Source organism: Ptychodera flava, unplaced genomic scaffold, assembly GCF_041260155.1.
Source record: "Ptychodera flava strain L36383 unplaced genomic scaffold, AS_Pfla_20210202 Scaffold_31__1_contigs__length_3010019_pilon, whole genome shotgun sequence".
In the NCBI taxonomy this organism is placed as follows: domain Eukaryota; kingdom Metazoa; phylum Hemichordata; class Enteropneusta; family Ptychoderidae; genus Ptychodera; species Ptychodera flava.
The window spans coordinates 370,343-388,169 of NW_027248353.1; the positions used below are offsets into that span (position 1 = coordinate 370,343).

Genomic DNA, 17,827 nt, shown 5'->3' on the forward strand with positions numbered 1-17,827 from the left:
ATTTAATGAAACAACTTTTTGAAACCATGTGGCCACGTGATAGGCTATCGCGATTCTTTACAAACGGACGTATAAACGACAACCCAGTTGCTCGGCGTCAATTTTCTGCTCCTATGACATGCAAATAAATCGATACAGCCAAACGGTTCAGACAGCACTGGTGCTTTGACCTAATTTCCACGTGCTCAATTGGAGCGTCAAATCGTATATCGTAGCAGTTATCATTGAAATGTTTTTACATAAATTTAGAAAAAGATGTATTTCAGTTTAGGATTTATAACTGAAGACGGCACAAGCTTTATTATATCATGTACCTGAACTGGTACGATCTAGTTTAGTAACACATACCTTTGAATTAAAACTAAAACTGGTCTCATATGAGTATGCTTTAAGATCTTTAAACTTACACTGTGTTTGAATGGCTACTCCGGCACTAGTTTGTGATAGGAACTATGTATGGACCTTTCAGATATAGAATCACCACTGCTGAGTTTCACATTGATGACGTCAAAACTCTGCGTACTCATAGAAATAAGGTAAAGGGTTAATTTCTAAAGAGGCGATATGTTATTCAGGAGTTAATATATATATGATAAGAGACAGGAATGTCGGCATTCCCCTTACTACTTTTCCACAATTTCGACAGTTAACCCTTATCTCAGGCTCTTATCTCAATTCGACTGATTCAAACACTAGGCAGTCGGGCATATACTACAGTGACTTTGAGAAAAGCGATATTTGTTTTATTCTAGGTCTATTATTTAGTCAGTGCCGAATTACTTGGCGTCCTTGTTAAGCGTACCGTTATATAATCTCTCTCCGGTCATATCCGTTCTCCACTGTTGCCAAATTCAAAAAAATAATACGAACCGTAGATACAAAGAAACGTTTCATTAATTTTACGATTGAAATCAACAGAAAATATGGCCGCCATTTTGTTATAGCTTGTCGCTTAGCAACAGCCTTTTTATGAAGTCATACCATAGGTCAGGTGAAAAATATTAGATAAACTCTTAAAAGGTATTTATCGCTTCATTCGTACGCATCACATATCATCTTCGTAACCTGTTGTCTTGCCTTCGAACCAGCAGTGTATGGAATTACACTGATGAGCTTAACAAGGAACTTATGTAACTTAAATTTCATGCATCCTTGTAATAGAATGGTACGTCTCAACCATATAAATGTGAGTGTAAAGCTAAGAATCCTTTCCCTTTGTCTGAAGATTACAGATGCATGAAACTTAAGTAACATATATCTTTTCATCATAGGCTGGTAGTACATAATATAAGTAAATTATATCAAGTTGAAAAATTGGAAAGATACATGTACATGTTTTTGACATAAAGGGTAACAACACACACATTTGTACGCAGAGATACCCCTGTGAGTTCAAGGATTATAAAAATTGGTACAGTACTTAGAATCACTGCGGTACTTACAGTCTATGGAAGAACATTATTATGGTGTTTATCCTTACATATATTTGCACATCATCCCCATGATTGAATTACTACAATATCAACAATCCTAAATTTTTCAGTATTTGAGTAACAATATGACTATGTTACCGACAATTGAAACCGTGTCTGTTCAGTCACAACGTAGAATATGGATACAAGACTTGATTTCACGACAACCATGGCGACTAAGCAGATAGCAGTTATCGATCAGCATCTTCTTATACAGAGGAGTATGCAATGTAAGCAATGAAATATGCAGTGTTGGAAAATTCTGAAGCAATATTTGCATATCTGGCATGCTTAAAGCTCCATTAGGTGTACCTTTTGCATTTTTTTACCAAAAATGCCATCCTATTTCAGAGCGGTGTTTGGATTCCTGTCATTGAGCGATCTTGTATTTGAAAATTTCACTATTTCACATCTTAATGATTAAATTTGTCAATTAAATTCAGGCGCAATGCATATTATTTGCGACAGCCAAATTTTAGTTGCAAGTCGAACATTATTTTATTGACAAAACCCATGCGTCTGCCAGCACTATTTGACAAAAATCCGCTCATACTTCTATATATACACACACGTACATAAGTTGCATTTGCTTTCAAGCATTCCTATCGGAAAGTGAACAAGACGTCATGTTCCTCATTATTACTTGGTCGAGCCGTTCTGTTTGTTTTGGTATCAAATGTGCGTCTTTTAACGATATAGACGAAAGTCTTACTGTCGGTTCAAAAGTTGTTGAGAAATGTTACGCATAGATAGCTATAATGAGGACGGATTACAATCTTGTCAGTTCCTTCCTAATATCCTGTGTTTACGCATAATTCTAATTCTTTGCGACGCGATTCAACTCTAACCAATCAAAGCCAAACACGCTACCATTCCTTCCGCCAAAACCGACTATATCACACTAATCTCTTTACCTTAGTTTATGAATGCACATCGGTGTCGCTCATCACTGGAACTAGTCGTCACTAATCCACCCGCTGATACACCATTATGTCATTGTAGCAGTAGTTCAACGTAGCTGAAGTACTGAAGTTTGAAGAAATAGACCCGCCGCCTCTGTCTCCATCACATGAGCTCAAAAGTATCTGCTCCACAAACAATTCCACACAAGAGTAGCTGTTCGAAGATATGGATCTCCTGACCGATCATGTAAGTTTTCTCGTTCTTGAAAATATGTTTACAAACGTACGGCAAATATTTTCGTGTACGTTTAGTTTGTGAAGTGGTGAGATTTCACAGGTGCAGCCTGGTTGGCTTAGTAACATACAAGTTTAGTTAAAGTCATCAGTATGCGGGACGTCTTTGTCACATGACAACCCGAGGTCGCTTGGCATTTACACAGCGAACGATATTTCTGCCCATAGTCTTAGTTAACTCTAATTTTTCCTTGATATTTGTCTGAATAAAGTCAAGTAACTTAGCAAGGCGTGATTTTAAATTACCATACATTTTTGATTTAGAATATTTCCAGAGTTTGCACCTGTGCAAGAAGTACGCGCTATGATTTCCCGACATGAACGATAGGTTATAGTCTAAGTTCGCTTTTTAATTGACGTCCTCGACAGAGATTTCTGTGCATTTCTTTATCGACAGTTGGCAGATGAAAGTCAAGGATGTTATAAAGTCTAAGATAGTCGTCATGTAAATAAATATATTCTACGTAAAACTTTTGCACGTTATCGAGGAAAAGAATGCTGCAAAATACCCGGGAACGCACAACTAAACCAAACATTCACACATCATCACTGCTAGAGATGTGAATGACACTTTGCTACCGTCAGATTACATGTAACTAGACCTCTTTGGTTTATCTTGTGTAACCCAGAAGTATTTTAGCATCTGAATTGCTCTGTGTTTACCTAACGCGGGAAGCTATGATATACCAAATGACAGACCGATTAACCTTGCCAGGGGATTTTATGGATGAAGTTCCTCGTATGTATTTTTTTGAGGACATTGACATAATACAAACTATTTAAATATTGCATAGTGTCATCAATAAAAACTGGAAGCTTCAGGTCAAAAACCTTTGAATAACTATTTGGAGATGACAACCCGTAATGTGTTATTCGTAGTTTCCTCATATCCTACAATTTACAGTATATCAACATTTTTGGCGAAATTCCATAATTAAATTTCTTGTATACATATACACATGTAACCAACTTCTTCTAACCAAATCTATCAATTATGTCCATTATTCAGGGTCCGTATATGCACAAATATCGCACGTTTTATATTGGGAAAAAAAAATTCACAGTGTTACCATAGATCCCGATGGATAGTTAATCAACATTTTCGGTGAAATTCCAAAGTTAAATTTCTTGTACACATGTGCACTTGTAAACACCCCATTCTAATCAAGTACATTTATATCATTTATCTAACGTCTATACATGAACAGATATTGGAAGTTTTATATTGGAATGTACGCGTCCATAGTTTTCTCATAGACAACCGTGTATAGTGAATCAACATATTGATGAATCCAAAATCAGATGTTTTATACACACATTCACTTTTACCTTCCACTTGAAGAAGTACATTAACATAATTATCACACACATATAAATGTAGAGACATAGCTTTTATGGGAAATGTAATAGTTTGCACAATAAATTTCCTGTATTATTGATATTTTTGGATGAAGCACTATATCGGCCACATTTCGGTTACTTTGAACGGGGGACTTAAAATTATAGCAAGTGAGAAGGATGGGACTTGAACAAACTGCGAGTTTGTTAGAGGGGTATTTGAAAAAATCCGAAAACATTTTTAGAATATCCCGCCCCCTTTCGTACTGGGTATTTTTGAATGCAGTCTAATGACAATTTTTATAATAATCGCCAGCAATCGTCAATAAAGGTTTTGATATTTAAAAGGTAATGAAGCCAATGACTTAAGAATATACACTTCTATTCTGTGTAGTGTAATCACTGTTTAAAGAAATATACCTACCAAAATAACAGATATATTGTACTTATGGAAAGACACTGTAACAACAATAGCTCCTTTAAGGGTGGCTGCACCAAATTCAGCGTATTTTGCTCCAAATCACGTTTTTGTAAGTATTCAGTCAATATCAATTAATTTGTTAACCAAAGCTTAAAATATAAGTCGGGTTCTTCTTTTGGCTTGTCAAGCAGCTGTAAGTTGTGTGATAAAGAAGTGTTAATTTGTGCAAATGTATGCAAATCACCCGAATCCTGGCTTCTTTTTCTCCAAATTTAAAGATTTTCAAAGAATTTAACCCCACTCTGGCTTGGTCAAATTTAATGAACTTTTCACATAATGTTCCCTAAATGCTATACATAAAACGACTATTTTGTTTGGCAATAAAGTTTTTGCGTTTTGAATAACATGCATTTGAATTTACTTATCATGTTTGTAATCACTTTTTATCGTAGTCTTTCAACCCGTGATATTTTAGAATGAGGATAGATAATGCAAAATAAAATGGTAGTGAAATATTGCATTCAGAAAATTGTATCAAATTTGGACTTAAATAAATTTTTATCATCAATACCAAAATTGAGGTTTTTGCACGAAGTATACATCCCTTTCATCCTTCGATAAACTATTGCTACCATACTAAACTTTAGATTCTCCGGGTTTTTTGAAACTATATGATATTAGGGGATTCCTTGTCATCTGAGATGAGAATTATTCCTTTTAAAAAACTGTGTTGGCAACATGCAGATCCACCTTAAGTGATATGCGAATTAACGTGCATAAAATGATTTGTTTTATTCAATAGAAGGATACCCCTTCAAGCAAAATGAGGTGTTTCTCAACGGCATTCAATATTCTATCCCTGGCACCAGGCCATGCACCTCGTCCTTGCAATCGATACCAGTATGGAACCATGGGACCATACTCGTACGCCATGGCCAGTTTTGGATCCGACAGGAGAAGACGCCAGAATGACGGTTTCACACCAAGCACCTCGGCTATGTCATCAACAGTTGGTGGGCCTGGAATCTGTAGTAGAAAAACAATTGAGAATATAATATTACCTTTGCGATGTAACACTTTTCCGCAGTACGGTCAGTTTGAAGTAAGTGTTAAAGTTGATTTTCATTGGGACAGTTTTTTCGGACTCCAGTATTTTAAAAATACCTTTATTCTCATATACTACTTACATCGACTTGCTTTGAACTCCACTGGAATATAAGGTCTTAGAGGGCAAGGCAGGCAGGGCCGCCTTGAATTTGAAACATACCCTTGACTTTTCCACGCTATACACCACAATCCCCACTATAAACTTAAAATAAGGCTGTCATCTGTCGTTAAACAAGCTTTCCCGCATAAAAATGGCAGTAGAAGGTACCAATATATTACCATCAAACATGGGTCAGGTTATTTTAGTAACAACATGGATGCACACCACAAATGCACAGATGAAGAAATTATTAACATGCTTAATTTCTTAATCGACAGCATATTTGTTAAGTTTGGTGGTATGACCTTTCAACAATCTATCGGCATACCAATGGGTACTAATTGTGCACCACTTCTTGCTGACTTATTTCTCTATTCATATGAAGCAGAGTTCCTACAATCTCTCTACAAAGCAGGGTCTAAAAACTTGCAAGGCGTTTTAACAACACGCACAGATATATTGATGATCTGATTAGTCTGAACAATCAAGACATATAAATTACTTATATCATAGATACCCTGATGAATTGGAAATCAAAGAAACAACTGAGAGTAGGAACTCAGCTTCATATGTTGATCTGTTCCTGCAAGTGGGTACTAATGGGCTATACACTAAGCTGTATGACAAAAGGGATGATTTTGAAATCTTAAATTATCCCCACTTATCAAGTAATATTCCACCTGCACCTTCTTATGGTGTGTATGTGTCTCAACTTCTCAGATATTGTAGGGCTTGTGATTCCTACGCGAATTTTCAAATGAGACACAGCTTATTAGTATCAAAACTAGTGAGACAGGGATATACATCCAAAGATTCGTGAGGACTTTCAAAATGTTCTACGGTCGATATGACCACATTGTGGCAAAATATGACACCTCGGTCACTCAAATGATTAGCGACAGCATTCCCGGCTTTGACTTATAACAGTGATCCATATACTGTATCACTTCGTGCAATATTTTGACAATTTTGGGATCAATCCTGACGGGTGTAGCATACTAGCAGGGTACGCTTACCCATTCCGGACACCTGGTACCACCACTAACTATCAGTGGTTCAGGATGGTCCTACTTAAATTTGTAATCTCAAATGTCCAATGGACCTGGTAATGTATTACCTTGAATGAAAATGATTATTGGACCAGTTTAATGTCATCTTAACAAGCATATCAAAAATTACTATACACCTGCCTCTGTAACTTATGGAGTTTCGTTGTACAGTAAGTCTCGGTATATCAGAGGAAGCGAAAAGGAGTCACTGTCATGACGTAAGGTCACTTGGACGCTATTTGACCTTTGCCATCAAAACACATTTACGTCAACGAGGGGATAGAGAGAAGATTTTTACACTTTTTACAAAAAATTATACTTCTTAACATTAAGTACTTCACGAAGTGAATAATGGTCAGTTTAAAACCTGTGAATTTGAGTGAAATTATGCTGCTGACCTACAATTAAGACAATTTCTACCACGTGCACTGCACTCCGCGGGTCAAAATTTCGTTCTGTTGGCTAAGCGGACGCTAGGAACGCATTCGGAAGTGTGCTGGCGTTCGCTCAATGAAGTACGCGACGACCATCCTAAAATAGCCCTAATTTCGATTTGTTCCCTGGTGAAATTAGATTAAAAGGCTGCATAATGATAATATCGTTCGCGTCAGTATTGTTCTCAGTGCAGTGACCTTTGCATCAGGATGTATTCGAATATAAATCCAGGTATTTTGTGAATAACCTAGTATCATCCCGCTATGATCACTATATTTACAGTAATTGAAGGTGAGAGTATTGAAAGAATATCTAAATTGGAGTTAGCTGCAACTCCAGAAGAGGCGATGTTCCAGACGGCAGCCATTTTGATTCCTGCGCTTACGCGTACTGAATTGGCAGTCTACATCCACAGACAGGAGAAAAGGAATCTTTCTTCCTCTACTGTCTGCCCGACCTATGCAAGGTCTCCCATCTCATCACTCACCACAAATTCTGTTGTAAATTGCCTACGTGCTCCGTAGCCGAGGCAGAGATTGAAGCACGCCTTGTGGCAGCAGTGCGGCATGGATAATTCTCACCAAGCTAGAGAGTTTCAAGTCGTTGACCGCGCGCCTCTACCAGTTTCTGCTGCAGGCAAATTTAAAATATTTCAGTGTACTGGGTCTTCTTTCAGTCCTCCGCGTGCCCAACTGGTTCAATAAACGTGGTAGAATTCTCAAAGTTTGAGAGGAGCTGTCGAGCTAGAGATTGCATTTTCCGCAGACCATTAAAAATATATAATCAGATGTAACTTTGACAAAGTTGACAGCCGTAGGGGCATCCATTTGGATCGTCGATTCACATCTACAAGGTGCAGCCAATTGGTAAAAAAACTGCGCACGAACACCTTTTTTGCACGAGCAGCTTCGTTGGCGGTGCGTGATCCATGTAAGTTGTAATATAGAGCAAGGGATATGTTTTTTCAAGTAATCATGAAATCGATCGGATCGATATTGAAACAAGTGTATATTTCATTTATCTATTTCTGTTGGAATTATATATATACAAAAAGACAAAAAGTATTTTAATGGAAAACGCGCAATACCTAAAAATGGGTGTAAAATGTCGACGGTGGCAGAGATTTGTGTTGCTACTGCTAAGACTCCCTAGCGAGATTATAATTACCACGCCGCGCTTAATTCTCTGTATGGAGATTGCATAGCCACCTACAAAAATCGCCGGGAAAAAGCAAATGTCTGAAATGTGAGCAATCCCTGCAAAAGTCAAATGTTCGAAGCAGACATTGAAACTTCTCAGGTTTCAGGTACACTGCACTACAACGAATTTTGCTACACGAACACGAAAATTGCAATCGAAGTTTACTTACGGATTTCGATAAACGTACACGAATCGCAAAGGACTTGAAAAAACTTCCTGGAAACTTACAACATACTTGATATTCGGAGTATTGCCTACCACTTCTTTATTACTTTTGTGAATCCTTGGGGAGCACAGCTAAATGTTTTTTGTGTTTTTTTCACATCAAGCAGAAAAATTCAACCACAACAGTCAGTACTGTCCATTCGCGCCCCCGTCATTGCATTTACCATTTACGATGACCTTCCAACTCCTAATATATATGTGACCTACGTCATCATCGGGGTCTGTGAGTCTGATTGGCTAACATGCTAATCCTGGGCAAACTTTTACTTCCCATTGTCGACATATATGTGTGAATAAAGTGGATGTAAACAATTCCGGCGCGAAATCACTTTTGCTGGCGATAACCTTCTGTAATGACTAAAGGAGGACAAATCTTTTTAAAAACAGACTAACACAAAATGAATGATGGCGAACGTGGCCTGATGACATAATGCATGTATGACCATGCAGTGTACATCCAGATTGAGCTACGTGCTTTGTTTTGTCTAGCTCTGATTGCATGGCGTCTAGATTTTCTCTTAAGGGATTATCCTGTCGAAAGACATTCGTGTTAACCAGGACGGAGGTTCGTTTGTTTTTAGTTCAATCATACACATGTCGGCCACAGACCCTTCTTTTGGAGAGGGCCTACCTATCTTTCAACACAAAACTAACATACTATATCTTGCGAATACATTTTTTATCGACTACCGAGTCAACATAATTGGAAGGTCGGGCTGCAGGCCGGCTGTGCATACCACAAGGCAGTATGGGAAAGGGCGAACAAAATGTAACAACCAACAAGAGTCTGCTAATAGTTTCGAATGGATAAGCACCGAGTACGCTGGGTACTTCACTATTAGCCATGCGCTGGATGTACACATTCATAATCATATCATAGGTAAAGTTATGGACCTCCATACTTATACCATTCTGTCGTGATCATACATGGTGCGACGTCGACAGGGGAGATGGCTGATAGTCCGTCATCGGTGAATGCTGTTCCACTAAAACCCAATGTATTTGTTCATTTTATTTCTTGGCGCTTGGCTTATTTATTCGGTATTGATTTATTTCAATTGGTCCATACAAAGCCGCGATGACGGACTTCCTTCTCGAACCCAACTGCTTGACGCCTGCCCTTATATGCCCCCATGCACTCATTAAGGGAAATTATCATCCACCATGCATTCTAGTCATGCTCTCAATATTCGTAGCTGCTGACACACCGTGTTATACAGACAACTGGAAGCAATTATGACGGAGAATTGTCGCTACACTTCTCGCTTACAACATCCATCATCTGGTCCATGGGGACTCAGTGGCGGGCTCAATATCTCACCAGCTCTGCCGACTACTGCACAGACAAGGGCTTTTCTTTTCGACAGGCCAAACCAAAGAATTCTTACTCTAAAGTACCCTCTACCAACCACAATGCATTGTGGGTAATAAAATGACGTCAATATACCGACAAGAAAGGAATATCCTTTTGAACTAATAACACTTACATACAAAGACTTGTTTTTCTCATGTTTTATCTTCTGATCGATGTCTCTCTTCATGGTAGCTTTTTCTGGCAGTACAATATTCCCAGCAAAGACTCGGCTTGCTAGCCGGGCCTGTATTTCCCTAATGGCCAATGAGGTCCGTATGGACTGCATATACTGATCAAGGCCAACCTCTCAGGATGCTCTAGGCGCACAGGGAAATTGAGACATTTGCAACCGTTCTATGTTTTCTGGTTATCCATGTTCTGCAATCGAATGAAATTCGAATCAGTTCTACGCAAAACAATGGAAACAAAGAAATGGGAACGGAGGAAAAAGTAAGGGACAAATATTGGAAATGTCTTATGAATAATATTAGCCAGTTCCTGACAATATATGAAACGTTAACAATGATTACTCCAATTTTCGTCACCGTGATTGTTGAGTTGCCAGCCACAGTTCCTGTGCAAATCATCATCGGTCTCTCTCTCTCTCTCTCTCTCTCTCTCTCTCTCTCTCTCTCTCTCTCTCTCTCTCTCTCTCTCTCTCTCTCTCTCTCTCTCTCTCTCTCTCTCTCTCTCTCTCTCTCTCTCTCTCTCTCTCTCACAGTATACTGAAGTTCCGGTTGGCCGTTCCATTGCCTAATGTCCAAACAAAATATTACAAACAAACAATATCAACTGAGGTAAAACTCTTAGAACCAAGTACCAATCGAGTATACTCATGACTTACAGTACTTACCATAAAGCCACGAATCATTTACAATCGGAACGCCGAATCCATAACCTGTGGTAAAGATGACAGCATCTATATCCTCCAGAGTTGTGCCGTCTTGAAAGATGACGTCATTTTTCTGAAACCCTTTGATGTCAACCATTGGTTTGATTTGACCTTGGACCAGCCTGTCTTGTATGTCGTCACAGATCATAACAGCTTTGAAAATTGAGTATATATCCTTGCCCTATGTATAGAAAATATGTATGTATAAAGGGCTTTGTAGACATTGGGAAGTCTTGTGTTTTAATGCAAAACCCTTGATTTTCATGCCAGAAAAGACTGTTATCTTAAGACATGCAAGTACTCTGGGTCCACTCTGATTACTACATTCATACTAGACTTGTACATTCTCTGCTCACTTTGTTGGGTTTCTAACATTGCATAGACCACCTCTTTATAGGAAATGACACTTTCAATTGGTATAATTGGAAAAGTCTTTCATTTCATATTCAAAAGACCACTGGACGTTTTTAGATCTCACAGATACAGAGAAGAAAAGGGAAGTCCATTCATTAGGTGCAGTGCCACCTATGACAAGTATATCTTTGTAACTGTTGGATATATAACTATTCGAGTGACACGCATGTTGGTAACATGGCGGCAAGTATGCCGTTTTTCAAAATTACAAACTTGTTCAAAATACCGCTACACGACTATTAATTGTAACACCTGAGTAGTGACTGAAACATTATATAGAAAATTCAAAATAACTGATTTATACAAGGAAACATTTGCATATTTTTCTGTTTAAGAGACTGTATTTATGATTTTTTAACCTTTGATCATGCAATCAGCAAATTCAGTTTTGAGCATATCAAAGTTTTCGTATCGACAAACATCATCGCTCTATCGACATTAAAGAGGGATCGATTAACGTATGACATAATACATGTAGAAAAACTGAACAGATAATAAAGAGAAAACTATTGTGATACCAAACAGTAAAAGTTTGGTTTACCTTCGATTAAGTACTTTAAGTATACTATTTTGAACTTAAGAATACTAAACGAACAATATGTCCTTTCTTTCTATTCACGTGGGTGTAATGCTTCGCGAGGTATCGTTGGTGCAGTTGAAAATATATTTCGATGGCGACTACGTATTACCTGTAGGCCAAATTTCTGATGATCTCTCATTCTTGTCTTACACACTTTCTCAATTTCTTCTTTCAGCTTTGACTGCGATTTAAACAAGGTCCGACGAAATAGGGCGATGTCAAATGGGAGACCATCCTGGCACATACGGGGGATAATCCACACGCCATGACGCATGCTAATATATACCTGTGGATCAGAATGAAAAGAGAGAACGGGGTAAGCCGACGCTTTTGAAACTTCTCCATAAACCCACTATATTCACGCACATTACAAGGGACGTGATTGGAAAATAGTTCAAATCCCTTGACATCTGAAAATGGGAAAGGTCTACTTGTTGGCTGATCGTCTATGTTATTAATCATAAAGATGAGCCCTTGTATTATTGACCTGCTGACAACTAACCACCCTGTTAAATTCTACAATTATTCTACAAAAAGAGATCAAATATAACTCCCCGTCTTAGGAAACACGCTTCAAGAATTTCTTCTGAGATTTTGATCATCCCAAAATGTACATAAATAGGCTCACCCGTTACAGTCACACAGATACAAACTTAATCTCAATGTGGCATGGCAGAGATGGTACGGTTTTACTGTATTGTGATATTTCTATGATTTTAATATGTATTGACGAACTGGATTGATATGTAAGCAACCTACTGTCTTCAAGGTAGAATTCGGGTATATATTTGCAGGGTGCATGCAGGGGATATATTCGGTGTATTTCTTGCGGTAGCTCATTTTGATTGTTATTGAGCAAATGAAAACAGAGCATCTTTTTGTTCGTCAGGAAATATTTGGTAATTTATTTCTGTGCCAGTTTTGCATGTGCCCCAATTTTCATTCTCACACTTGAAATGAACATTTAGAGTTCTCTTAGGGGAATTTGAGAGAACAGTTTTTTTTTTTCGATTTAGAGGCCTGCATCACCTTAAAGCCCCAGAAGCTGCTTATTTTATGCATTATTTTCATGACCTTATTTTCAAACCAGAGTTGGTTCGTTTAATGTACTTGCTGAAGGACGTGTATTGAAGTATCACTGCTCGCTGACTTGTACCATGCCTACACATTTTAACAGGCGTAATAATAAATGGATGCCGCAGCCATAAAATGGCGCCCCCATGAGAAAATACAAAAAACAGTATTTTCCTTCACATATACATCGTGATCATAACAGACACAAGTATGATGCCATTTACTTGAATGCATCACACGGTGGCTAACATTTTGTTGTTGTATTCTTTATTTTTCTGTCATATGACGAGTTTTTGAAAATAGCGGGAAATCTAAAATGACGTTAAAACCTTTGCATTTACATGACACTCATGACACTCAAGGCAGCGTTATACACTTTTTCAGTCTCTTAGGGGTCTTATTCAAAGAAACATCTTGGAAAACGAAGGATATTTTGAGATCGATTTATTAAACATTTGCAGCTATTTGGGCTTTAAAAAGTGCTGGCAAGGGTTTATACCTCCCCTATGTGTTTTCCTCGTCTTTTTTGCCCTAAAAATAGTCCGTCCTCTTCTCTACTATGACAATATTTATGTTTTAACCCGTGCACCAATCCCTGTCAGCATTTCATATGAAAGTACGTCACCCGTACAATCAGTCACATTTTCGTTCATATTGGCGTCCTTGACTAATGGTATCGCATAAAAACAAAATGAAATACGACATAAGGGATTGGGCTTAGTGCTTTTTATCTCTTGTTCCCATCTTCTGCTTTTGGAGCTTTTCTTGTGATGCACTATGCCTTCCATCGCACTATCAGAGACAATCACACACAGTGTCATATTCACTAGCAAGCATTTCTCTTTACCGACCCAACAATGCTTAGTTATTTCTGCAAACACAGAAAACGAAGGCGCAATAATCATCTCAAGAATTACCTCGGCCCCACTTCTAGCCAGTTCAGACGAAATGTCACCGGCAGACTGGGATCCGCCTTGAAAAAATGAAATTAAGAAGGACATTTTAGTTATACAGTCATACTCAAAATGATCGTCATTGAGAGTGTATATGTACGATTATTGTTCGTAGAAGACAAAATTAGTGATTTGCTAAATAAACAAAATAGATATTTCTATATTTTGGCCACCGTTTTGGCAAGTGATATGTTTTAATATGAACAATCACATTTCGGTGGGTGGATGAATGGATGGAAGGAGGGATGTGTAAATCGATGTGTTGATAGATGGATGGATGGATGGATGGATGGATGGATGGATGGATGGATGGGTGGATGGGTGGGTGAGTGGGTGGATTGGTGGGTTTGGATGGGTAGGTGGGTGGGTGGTTAGACGAGTGGATGAATTGATGGACGGACGCATGGGCGGATTGATTGATTGATTGATTGATTGATTGATTGATTGATTGATTGATTGATTGATTGATTGATTGATTGATTGATTGATTGATTGATTGATTGATTGATTGATTGATTGATTGATTGATTGAGTGATTGTGATTGATTGATTGATTGATTGATTGATTGATTGATTGATTGATTGATTGATTGATGATTGATTGATTGATTGATTGATTGATTGATTGATTGATTGATTGATTGATTGATTGATTGATTGATGATTGATTGATGATTGATTGATTGATTGATTGATTGATTGATTGATGATTGGAATTAAAAACCTGACTCACCAACGACTATAACTTTCTTTCCCTGAATATACTGGCCTCGCGATACTCGTTGGCGTGATTTTGGTACCAGAGAAGTTTTCCAGCCCAGGATACGAAGGAAGAATTGCTTTGTTGTAAACGCTGGTGCAAATCATGACATAATCAAACTCTTCAGTGGAAAGCTTGTCATCCTTGTCCTTGATCTTTAACTTCCAATACTTGCCATCGTTGTTGCGCTGTACGTCGATTACGTCTGTGTTGAACCGAATGTGCTTCTCGAGATCGAAATGTTGTGCATAGTTCTGGATATGACGAAGGACCAATCCGTGACCCATAAATGGCGGATATTCTTTGGGAAAGGGGAAATCTGAGAATGACAACATCTCTTTGCTGTTGTTGGATACAACAGAGTCATACATGGCACTTCCCTGCCCAGGACGTAATGTAGGCTCATAATTCCACACACCGCCTGATAGAAATAAACAAAAGACGATTCTCAGATCTTGTGTTCTGCATTATCCCTTTGATTGCAGAATTTTCCCACCAAAAGTTTAATGCAACAGTTTACCAATTTGTATGAATCTGTCTGCACATTTTTGATAATTTTTGAGCAGGTAGACATCACGTTTCCTTGAGTACAGTTTTTTTCTCAAAACTTTGGCAAAAATCTGAAAACATTGACTGGGATATATTTTGTAAAGGTGACAAACATTGACTTTGGCGCTCAAAGGGTTAATAGAAATACATGAGAACTAACACGTTACAGAATTCGAGATTACCTCAATGAATTCTAATTTCTGAAAGAGTACATCTGTGGTCAATCTCGGATAATTATTTACAATTTACAATGCGTCTCGTTGTAGACATTCATGCTGCGTACGACGATTGGCCGGGGCGCTGTTCCCTCATCGTATCTACAGTAGCCTAATTTTAGGTGCGTCGGACACTCACCTTCGTCTCATGTCTGATGCAAATGACGCCCATGCTGATATGACACATGAAAAGCAATTGGGGATTGCAGCATACTGGTATGATATACCGCAGTACCTGATATTTCCTTTTGTCACTTGTGCTGCGTCAGACACTAAACTTCATTTCGTTTCTGACACAGCACAAATGACACTCACGCTTATATGACGAACGAAAAGGCAATATTAGGTAGGTATTACATTATATCATACCAGTATATTTATGGCACAAATACCGCGATCTGCGTGGTCAAGAGACATGATAATAACCATGCAACATTCGCGATATAGCACGGGTTGGACTGACACGAGCTCCCTGTTAGACATAAATTCCCTTTTTGACCCTTCTCACTCCAGAATTTCGATTTATGTTACAATATAATATCGATAAACCACACCAGCAAATGGCTATCGCTCGTGCACAGATGTCGTGAACTGGTTAAATCTCGTGGTATACCGTCGCTGGGAATGGTTTGTTGCTTAAATAACCTATATAATACGTTTTTCAAAAACGTTCATAACCGGCAAAGTTTTTCTTACAATTTTATACTAGATGATCAAGGATTACATTTTGACGTCATATTCAAAATTACTTTTCTATGTCACCTTTATTGCAAGTAAGAAGCAAGGTTTCAAAAAGAGGGACAGGAACATCGCTTCACATTAGGCCAATTTGTCTTAAAAGTACTAAGGGAGTCAATCTCGCCATTATGGGTAATGGGGTGCAAGCAGTTGCTTGGCCATTGGAAAACCGCTCCATTTATATCAAAATATTTTTCCCCAAACTGGGTTTTATTGAACAATTTGTAAATATGAAGAGCTTATGAATGAAATTTCAAGAAATTCCACGTGATTTCAAAACTTGTCCATACGCGTTCTGTTATCTCAGTGTAATCTTGCACGGCAGCTAAGCGAATCGAAGTAGGTCAGAGCGACGAGACCTTGGCTCCATTTATCGTGAACCATAGTCATTCATTTCACCCAGTTGACGGTTTTATGCCTTTGTTATTTTGAACCGAAGTATATACGACTGTTTCGGACAAGTCCGTGACTACGTACACAACAGTGCATGTGATTACAGAGGAAGGAAAGAGACAGACACACAGACATACAGACAGACACACAGACAGACAGACAGACAGACAGAAAGACAGAACAGACAGACAGACAGACAGACAGACAGACAGACAACAGCCGAAGAAGAAAAGACAGGAAGGTTTGAAGTTTTAAATAAAACATAAACAACTACCTTGCTGCTAACGGAATTCTCCAATTCTCCCTATGCTAAAAATAGGTTGTCAATGTTATCATGATTGTAGATCTTTTCTTTCACAGCATGAGAGAGAGAGAGAGAGAGAGAGAGAGAGAGAGAGAGAGAGAGAGAGAGAGAGAGAGAGAGAGAGAGAGAGCGTGTGTGTGACTTTTATACAAACACCCTCAGGTCTTTTGTCCATACTGAACACACAGTTGATGCTAACTTACCTAGTTTGCTGTGTCTCTCGAAACAAACTGGTTCAAGTCCATCTTCTTCAAGACAGCTTTTGATTGACATCAAACCCGCTACTCCAGCCCCAACGATTGCCACGCGGTTTTTCGCAGCCATGCCAAAATGTTTTTCTGACTTTAGCATATACCCCAGCTGTGCCAATGTACAAGCTTCAGTGGCGCACTCAAACCAAACTTAAGTCTGATTTACCATTTAGAGGAATACAATGACGTCACATGGATCGCCCTGCCCACCATGCTTATGAATATTACAGTACTTACATCAGAGATATGCAAATTGGTGAGATGATAAAACTCAATTCCCACCTTAATACGTTCGTTTATATTTTTAAGGTAGAACGCGCCTCGAGGAAAGATATTCGGATTTCACACTTCACAGTATTTTTCTGATTTCATGTATTTGTGGGCTCATTTTGACGCTCTTTAAGTTTGTTTTTGATCTCAGTTTCGTAAACTTAATTCTTCCCCGTGGAGTTAGTACAGTTATTACAGCCAGTCTTTCAATTATTGATCTCTGTAAATGTTGCGCAAATTGTATCTTTATTACCAATTTTGCGTCGTGGCCCCTTATTTGTTTTCTTGATTTGCTAAAAGCACGGTCGAAAGTTTCGTCAGGGGGTGTTTGAAAAAAAAGCTTGTCTCTCAATCCATTTCATGTAGTGCCGAAGTATTTTCAATATAGGGTATTATTTAGCTCTGTACTCCTGCTTACTATTTGCTTGAATTCTAATACCCCCACGCCGTAAAAATAAGGGTCTCGGAATACGTGCTACATTTTAAAAAGATGGGAACAAAATAAAACTGTTTAAAATGGTGTTTTTAAAGAAATCA

The 17,827-nt window shown here is 38.3% G+C and overlaps 1 protein-coding gene across 1 annotated transcript; it reads right to left on the reverse strand.

The window, feature by feature from the left end:
- Positions 1 to 3,421: 3,421 nt before the first annotated feature.
- LOC139127418 (flavin-containing monooxygenase 5-like) lies at positions 3,422 to 17,155 on the reverse strand. Its single transcript, XM_070693341.1, has 7 exons — positions 16,973 to 17,155; positions 14,544 to 14,991; positions 13,775 to 13,830; positions 11,893 to 12,069; positions 10,751 to 10,970; positions 10,031 to 10,260; positions 3,422 to 5,453 (listed from the first exon to the last, which is right to left on the reverse strand). The coding sequence occupies exons 1-3, from the start codon at positions 17,118 to 17,120 to the stop codon at positions 13,809 to 13,811; spliced, it is 618 nt and encodes a 205-aa protein (XP_070549442.1). The 5' UTR covers positions 17,121 to 17,155; the 3' UTR covers positions 3,422 to 5,453; positions 10,031 to 10,260; positions 10,751 to 10,970; positions 11,893 to 12,069; positions 13,775 to 13,808.
- Between the last annotated feature and the right edge of the window lie 672 nt (positions 17,156 to 17,827).